The sequence below is a fragment of the Chenopodium quinoa genome, unplaced genomic scaffold (genome assembly GCF_001683475.1).
Source record: "Chenopodium quinoa cultivar QQ74 unplaced genomic scaffold, ASM168347v1, whole genome shotgun sequence".
Lineage (NCBI taxonomy): Eukaryota > Viridiplantae > Streptophyta > Magnoliopsida > Caryophyllales > Amaranthaceae > Chenopodium > Chenopodium quinoa.
This window is the reverse complement of record NW_018745000.1, coordinates 4,228,220-4,237,143: the sequence shown is the minus strand read 5'-3', so window position 1 is coordinate 4,237,143 and position 8,924 is coordinate 4,228,220. Positions and strand designations below refer to the sequence as shown.

Sequence of the window (8,924 nt, the reverse complement as noted above, 5' to 3'; positions counted from 1 at the left end):
TAAACTAGCTTTTTACAAACAAAATTCCGCACTCACATGATCTAGAAACACCTAGCCAAATTCGAATTTGCCTTTGCCCTAGACGTGAAAGGTTTTAATTTCTGAGGTTTTGGTCCCAAATCTCTCTTTCAATTATTATTTAATTTAATTGTTTATTTATTTTCCTTGAAGTTACTAACGTGTGTATTTTGTTATTAGAAAGAGGTACGAGGCATCCAAGTAAGTGCTTTGATTGTTTACATTGTTGTTATGATGTAGAAATCATGCTTAGATTGTTATTATGATTCCTAGTGTTATGTTAGGCGTTTTGATCTTCCTAGTATCATGTCTAGGATAACTTTGATATCAAGTATGATTAAAAGCATGATGTCTTTTATGTTCTTCCTAATATTTATGATCGTTAGTATCATGTTAGATCGTTAGTATCATGTTAGAGTTAAAGCTTTGATTTTTATTGTTTAATAACATGCTAGGGTTTGTTATTAATCTTGTTAGGATCTTGCTATTATTATGCTTTAACATGATTATTATGATTATGATTATTATATTTATTGTTATAATAATTGTTATGATAATTATTATTATGTTGCTTGATTATATTTATTGTTATTGCTTGATCACGCCTTTTATGCATGTTTAAAGGGAATTTATACTTTAATCACGCTTAATAAGATAATTAATAATCTTATTTAGGGTTAATTTTATTATAATTCAAGTGATCGCCAATAATAGATTTGTTTGTACATTAATATTCAACCAACATAGATAAGCAGGTTTAGGGTTAATCCTATTGATTGTATGTTACTCAGAAAGCGCACATGAATATGATCAGAATAAAGTAGAGGCCTATTATTAGGGAAGGTTCAATCTCTTTTAGGTTGGATTTGTACCTTCATCCCCGAACTACAAGTCATGGTTCAAGACCTATTGGAGTTGACGATCTCTTGGATCGTTAAGGGGTGTAACCTTCACCTCGTGAACGGTTTACAAGTTCCTAAAACTTGTTGGCGACTCTTTTGCTCTATCTTCTTTCCCTTTGGACCCCACCATACTTTAGTGTATGATCACAGTGGGGTTCAAGCTAGGGGTAATACTTGAAATATTCCCTACACACGCGTAAATCAGTGTTATTAGTGTTTATATTTTGATGATTTCTTAACATTTTACAATTTTCAAGTGTAAAATTAATGCTTATATGTAGCCCTAAGGGCTATGTATAACATTTTCCTTTTTTTTAAATGCATCACTTTGATTTTTACACTATTCACATACCATGGTTGACTTAAATTTTCAACTCTATAAAATAAATAAATGTTATTATATAATAAATCATTAGATTAGTACTGATGTCTAGCTTTATAATATAATTTTGTCACAATTTTTACTAATAGACAATTAAAGATATTAATGGTTAAAGTTGTATCTCAGCAAATGTGCCGATCAAATTGATGCAAATAAAAGAAAACATAGGGAGTACCAATTCTACAAAATTACTTTCTAAGCTTTATATTTGTCTTATCTAAAATTTGCTACAAATAATTTGTAATACTTGAACATTAAAACCTCTTCTTTCAACTCGATAAAAAAATATGATATATGAATGACTTGATATTGACCCAATAATAAGGTAAAAAAAATCAATAATAACTCTAGTTTAAAAATAACCTCATTTGGATATGAATTGGTCAACTCTATTAAAATTCAGTCAAACACAGAAAGGAATTGAATTGAAATTGACCAATTAATGAGTCAACGGATCAACCTTGTTTTAATCAAACCGAACTTGACCGAACCGAAATCAATCCGACCCGAAATTAACCCGGTTGAACCCGTTTTGAACCCGATCCGAATTTGTCTGAACCAAACATGAACCGATTTGGAGTTGACCCAACCCATATCCGGCTCGAACTCGATAGACCATGACCCGAATTTGATTCGACCCGACCCGATCCAAATTAAAAGAATAATTTTTACTCAAACATACCTGATTCAAACAGATTCGACCCGAAAAAACCCGACCCAAACTCCATTCAGTCATCCGAATTAACATCTCTAATTGCAATAAAAATTTATACAATATTTAAAGGATAAATTGATTATTTTATGGAGTAATTACATTCCTTTATCAAAACTACAGTTGAGGGAAAAATCTTACACTATGGGATGTCACTTGCACATATTATTAGAGTAGAGAGAATAAAAAGCAAATGGGGTAGCTTGTAAATGTAAGGTAAAGAAGTTACCCCAAAAAAAAACGTGTCAACTAAAAAAAATCTTCATAAAAAGAAATACGTATCAACCAAAAAAAATGGAGGGAGTATTTTTTTAAATACGGTAAAGTGATATAGTCGTGAGAATGGTTTACATCTAATTTACTTTATTGAATTTGAAGAATTGAGAAATGATATTATTTCAATCTTGCATAATTTTTTATCAACAAAACAAATTCACGATGGGACTCATTACACTCAATTTTATTGAAACTAATGACAAAAACACGAATAACCATATTGTGGCCGAGACTTTAATACGAAGTAGTCTTAATTATGCTATGTTTGGATAACAAATTAGAAGAGAAATGGAAGGGAGGGAAATAGGAGGAAGGGGAAGGAAGGGAAAGTGGAGGAAATGATGAGCTCCATTTTCCCTCCAAATCTCTCCAATTTTGAAGGGATGGTCTTTATTAAAGGAGGAGGGAAAATGGATCCATCCCTCCCCTCCCCTTTCCTCCCCCAACATATTATCCAAATAAGGAAGTTTGTCTCCCTCTCTTTCCCTTCCTTTCCTTCCATATTTTGTTATCCAAACATAGTCTTATACTATCGAAACTGTAGGAAATCTTATTTGTAAATGTGTTCTAGATATCAATTCAATTTTAGCTTATGAAAATCATCAAGCTTATATTGATGTTCATTATTTTCAACTTTATTTTATTGTGTAGCTCCTTCCAAAGTTCCAAGCTTGGATATATATTGATTTAGTTAAAGGTAAAGACTAAAACAGACCCGGTCTACAATAACTTATTGTAGGCCCAACCTTCTAGTATACCATACGAATGTGATTATATCATACGAAATGTGATTATATTAATACAAAAGTGATTATATCATCTTGAAACTGTTATGTAAATGTATCACTTAAAATGTGAATTTATCATTATAAAAAGTATCAAATAATAAATTACATCATTCAAAAGATGATTTTTAAACTTTATCATCCTAAAGATAATTATATAATCTCATTTAATATGAGATTATATAATTCAAAATATGACTCACAAAAGGATAATTATATCGTCTAAAAAAGTGATTATATCATCTAAAATGCGATTATATCATTTGAAAGTGTCAAATTTTGGATCTACAATAATTTATTGTAGACCGGGTCCATACAAGACCAATTGTTATTTAAAACTTATAAGTCAAAGCACCAGCATGAATTATTGGCAGGATTGATATTCATGAATATATTTTATCAATCATAATATTTGATGTTGAAGTATATTTTGTAGGGAATTAGGGATGCATCTCGTTCACAAGAAAATAGTTTTTTCGGAATTATACTAGGACATTTTTTTCCTAAATTAAGGAGAAAAATAATATTGCCTCTAAACAATCAGTACATAACAAATTGATTTAAAATATTTCATTACTCTCCAAATCCTCCATAATTGACTCAAAAAATAAAAGAAGCCTTTCAAACCCTGACATTTAAACCAACCATAGAATCCTAAATTCCTAACTAGCTAGCTCAAAGTAAAAATCCCCGTTTGATGTTGAAAGGATATACTCTACAAAGTAAAAGGCTTTGTATCCGCGGTTTTCACCTAGCATATTTGAATGGGGTGTACGAAAAAATACAGTGAGCCAGTCTATAATGACGGCACTTGGAATCAAAAAGACAGTAATTCCAGCTGATATCTAATGAACCAAGCTTTACTTAAAAATAGCGGAGTGATTTTTGTAAGAAAACAAAATAAACAACCACGTTATGGTTGAGGTTACAATTTCCGCAATGATTTCATAGTCCCCAACTCCCACATGGCCCACACATGTATCTAATCCAGCTTATCACTAAGGATGGCTTCATCCTACCTCAAAAGAATCATGTAATTCTAATCCGATAGTTTTTGCTAATTTATTACAGTTCCAGCAAAATTTGAAAGGTTGAATGCGATAAAAGATAAAAAAAAGACTGTTGCTGAGGCCTGAAACCAGCAGCCAGAGTTGCAATATTAAGGTTGACTATTACGGCAGCATGACCTTGTCTCTGATCCTACAATCCAACTTTTTTCTCAAACTTCTGAATTTGGTTCAGGAAAATCCATGTCATCTGAAAACAGATCACTCAGAGTTAGATTATGTTGTAAAAGAAATGACCAGAAAGGAAGAAATGAAATTTAATTTGCGTTTGCAACGAGCAAGAGAAATGCAAAAGAACACCTTCAAATATTAGACTATAAGTTAGCAGATACATGTGGGCCTGGACCAGGCTCCCTATCTTAGGTATACAAGCTCACCAATGTGGCAGCTTCTCTTCCCCTCGTATCTTAGGTACACAAAAGGCATTTTTTTTTTTAAATGATTTGCTCATTTAGGATGGTCTCAAATGTGAAAAGGTAGTCCCAAATGAGCACAAAAAAAATAGCCTTGGTACACTTAGGAGCATAATAGATGCGCTCATCACAGGGTTCAAAAGGTAATGACAAGTGAGGGCGTGAGGCGTCAACTTGCAAGCATTTAGTCCAGTATACCCCGATGATAATGAAAGAAAGAGGACAAAATAGAGAAGGAGCGATGAAGAGTTATATACCATGACATGTGGGGCAATTCTAACACAGTAGACAGGGAATCCAGTGTAGAACTTCAAGGGTCCACCAGCTTTCAATGTTTTCATTGCACAGTCCAACGAACCAGTATATGGGTACTTCCCGGTAGCATCAGGTTGCATTTTCTGAATTTGTGTTTTCACGTAATCAAATGGTAGACTGCAAGCAGAAGCGAAGAATCCAGAAACAGCACTAGCACCTGTATGGCAATAAGTGGATCAGATAAACTACATACAAGGGTCTTACACAGAATTATTTCTCATGCTTCAATATTTGCAACAACTTGAACTGAGAAAGTACTTGAGCCAGTTCAACAGCTACTGATTGTCTTCCAGGCAAATGAGTTTGGAAAATGTGTGCCAAATATTCATAAATTTTAATTATTTTATTGATATCTCCGTTTTTTTATTATTAAAGTTTATTTTACTAATAAAATATTTATTTTACACTGAGGTAAGATTTCAATACTATGCCAACTATGCAATCGAGAGAATAGATGAATCATATATATATATATATATATATGTGTGTGTGTGTGTGTGTGTGTGTGTGTGTGTGTGTGTGTGTGTGTGTGTGTGTGTGTGTGTGTAATTAGTGCTAGCTTATGCACTTTCATCTCCAATAGTCCAATCCATTGATTACAATTTGCACTTGATCACATAAAGTTAGACTAGACTAAATACTAAAACCTTTCAGCCTGTTCAAATATATCTCTCTTCACAGAAGTATATGAAAGACTGGAGCTAAGAAAATGGATAACTATAAATAAGCATGGAGAAAAGTACACTTGAACAGGAAAACTTGCACAACATAAAGCAACAAAAACAATCATTAATTTTTACGGTAAATCTATCCAGCAAAGTTTTCACATTGACACTAGCCTCATCCAAGGAAATGGCATGCCAAGAGACCAATAAGAAATGTTCAGGTATCAGCAAGTAGTATATGAGATTATAAGCTGATAATCCATCACCCAAAAGGAAGTAGGGTTTCTTGGTGTTTGTTTGTTTGACAAGTTTAAAAGTAGGCTAACAAAAAAAGCCCAAAAGATACATCCACTACCCACCGAAAATAAGAGCTAAATTGGGTGGAACAAAATATGTAAAAACAGAGTGGTAGAATGAAAAAAAAAAAACTTGGCGAAGGAGAGAAGGGAGCAACCAGTTCAGCAAGTAGATGAGCAAATCATCTTACCTACAATAGTAGCAGCTTCACCGAGGCCAACAGAATCCCTAAAGAATTCCACAGATTGGTCATAAGAGGCAAGCATTCCCATGTTCAATGCCATAGCTCTTACAACAGTTGGACCTGCACCTTTCCAGAGTGACAAAACTCCCTCATCAGAAACAATTCTGTAGAGGGCATGGAATGCGTTCTTGTAATGTCTCCGCTGTGCAGCTGGCAAAGTAGCATCAGCTTGCATACGAATGAGTGCAAGATCAGCGGGACTACCAACAGATGCTCCAATAGCACCAGCAGTTAATCCACAAAGAGCCTTTTGATACAAAGGCAAAGGCTTTCCATCATTAGCAGTTATAGCTTTGTTCGTCAATATCCTGAAGACAATAGAAGACAAATAATTAAAAGAATGATAAAAAAAATAGAAGATGGAACAAAGTCTTTTGAAATCAAGCAAACTTAATATTTAACACACTTGATAATAATATGCTCATGAAGAGCATTAATGCATAATACTTCCCAGCACACATTATGTCAATCAATACATGATATTGTTTTGTGACACCAACTTGTCATTATCATAAAACTCAAGGTCTTTTCTTTTACAAGGAGCAACTTATAATAGAGCTTGATACATACGCACTATTGCACTATCAATCATATTGCTAGAATTTAGTATGAAAACAGAAGATGAATCAAGTAATCAAGAGAAGTAATTAGCTACCCAGATATTTTGTATTGCAATTCCAGAAATGAATACAACACAAATGCCCTCTTTTCGAGAGGAAGGCTCTCTCCCAAACACTCAATAGTATTTTCCAGATGCTTTCCCCCTAGCCCCTTAACCATATTTATAATCAGAAATTATTCTAACAAACTCAATTATTACAGCTAACACAGAGAATCAAAATAACAAACTATATTCTGAATTACTCTTCTGCCCTCAAGCATAACTAACTTTGTCCAGCTCAGCTTCCCACATTAACCGCACCATTATTCTTGGCCCTTCTCCTAGCATAAGTAAAACGGACCTCAGGCCTAAGATTATCTCTTGCACATATTACCAGAGTAGGATCATATGACAGATTAGAGGAGCTACATGTAGTATTTCTTATGAATCAAATCAGATACTTAGATGGTAAACAAACCGAAAATTACAATGATTGCACATCAACCAGAAATTATTCTTACCTAAAAGACCCAAGTCTTGCTGTTGTGTATGTGGCCTGCCTAAGCAAACCAGCAGACAGACCCTGCACCAATAAGAGTCGATATGAGATAGATGATCCATACGAGTGTTAAAGCAGCCAAATAAATTACTTCAAATAAAATCCCAATTAATACAAGGATATACATCTAACATTGCAGATCAATTGACAAGTTGACATACTTATCATCATAGGATAACATGATATTTCCATGATTCAATCATGTCCCATTTACTATCATATTGCCGAAGAACCAAGGTTCTCCGCTATGTAAGCAGAAAGGAGATCTAGAAGCCAGCAATGCAATAAAGGAAAACAGGTCAGACAAACCACATACAACCTTGCAAAACACTCAATATGCTAAGGATTGCTAACAATCATCATACATTGCAGAAAAAACACCTTATCAGAACACAACATGTACAATTCTGAAATTAATCCATACTAGTCATTACACATTGGTTAGTCAGCTTCCAAACCAAAATGAGATAACAAACCAACAATACATGCAGAACAACAACTAATCAGACCACAAAGTGCAAGGTGAACCACTCAAAATGCTAACAATCATCAGATGATAACACATCTATACCCATGATTAACCCATTTTCCATTATAACGCCGGTAACCAAACCTCGAAATCGAAAGCAAAATAAGATCAATAAATTCCACCTTTTGTGCACATAAATTATAAAAAAAAAAAAAAAAAAAAAAAAAAAAAAAAAAAAACAGATCTATAAAGATTCAGACTTGTAAGGTACTGTAAACACGAAAATTGCACGTACAAAAATTGACAGAAATCGAGATAAAAGATCGAAACAAACCTTGTAGAAGGTACCAATACCCTCATTTGCAAGCATGTTCTTGGTAACTTGAACAGCTGAACCTTGACCCAATTGAATTCTCACCTACCCATTTCACAAAAACATCAAATACAACACCAGATCACACAATTTCAACTTAAATAAAATACCCATTTCATAAAATCAACCAAAAAAATCAAATACAACCCCAGATCACAAATCCCAACTAAATAACAAAAACCCCAAATCAACATTTCAACCTAAAAATTCAAAATTCCCAAAAATCAAAACCCAAATGTAAATTCATGAGAAGAGAAAAACCTTGATCATATCGATGGGTTGAATGACACAGGTAGCAAGCATACCGGAAGCACCACCATTAACGAAAGGTTTAACAGTGGGCCAAACTCCGGCAGGCTTAGCGGATTGATCTGCTGCTGCCATTTTTATTGCTGAAACTCTTTCTCTCTCCTCTAGAATATACCCAGAAAGCAGAGAGATTGTAGTGAAGTCAATCGAAGAGAGAGAAGAAACGGCGCTTTTTCCACACTTATAAAGAGTGTGAGAAGTGTGTTGGGAGAGGCAGGAGAACGAGGGTCTTTGGGACGCTCGCCAAAATTGAGACTTGAGAGTATGACGTTGCGTTTTCTGTAAGCCTAAGTAAGTAAGCAATGCAAAAAGAGAAGTGGAAAGGGATGGGACCTATATAAAAATGTTTGAGATATTTGCTATGAGATGTGTTAGTTGTTGGCATGCTTCATGTTGCCTAGCTACTTTTTAAAAAAATTTATTTAGGCCCTGTTTTCCTCGCCTTTAGTTTGACACAAAGTAACATTAAAGGTACTCCATAGTTTGTATACAATGAGATAAAAGTTAATGACATTTGGTTGGATAAAATTAAAGATA

General features: G+C 33.9%; 1 protein-coding gene across 1 annotated transcript; it reads right to left on the bottom strand.

Moving 5' to 3' along the window:
• Window positions 1–3,914: 3,914 nt before the first annotated feature.
• Window positions 3,915–8,681, bottom strand: LOC110707509 (mitochondrial dicarboxylate/tricarboxylate transporter DTC-like). The gene is made up of 6 exons (XM_021885524.1): window positions 8,340–8,681; window positions 8,040–8,123; window positions 7,199–7,260; window positions 6,023–6,384; window positions 4,813–5,027; window positions 3,915–4,332 (listed from the first exon to the last, which is right to left on the bottom strand). The coding sequence occupies exons 1-6, from the start codon at window positions 8,460–8,462 to the stop codon at window positions 4,276–4,278; spliced, it is 903 nt and encodes a 300-aa protein (XP_021741216.1). The 5' UTR covers window positions 8,463–8,681; the 3' UTR covers window positions 3,915–4,275.
• Between the last annotated feature and the right edge of the window lie 243 nt (window positions 8,682–8,924).

What these genes read in the sequence shown, in the direction of transcription:
- LOC110707509 (XM_021885524.1), bottom strand. Translation starts at nt 8,462, where the DNA reads ATGGCAGCAGCAGATCAATCCGCTAAGCCTGCCGGAGTTTGGCCCACT. An exon ending in GCAAGACTTGGGTCTTTTAG is followed by an intron (nt 6,385 to 7,198) that starts GTAAGAATAATT and finishes TATTGTCTTCAG; the next exon opens with GATATTGACGAACAAAGCTA. An exon ending in GAATTGCCCCACATGTCATG is followed by an intron (nt 4,333 to 4,812) that starts GTATATAACTCT and finishes ATCTGTTTTCAG; the next exon opens with ATGACATGGATTTTCCTGAA.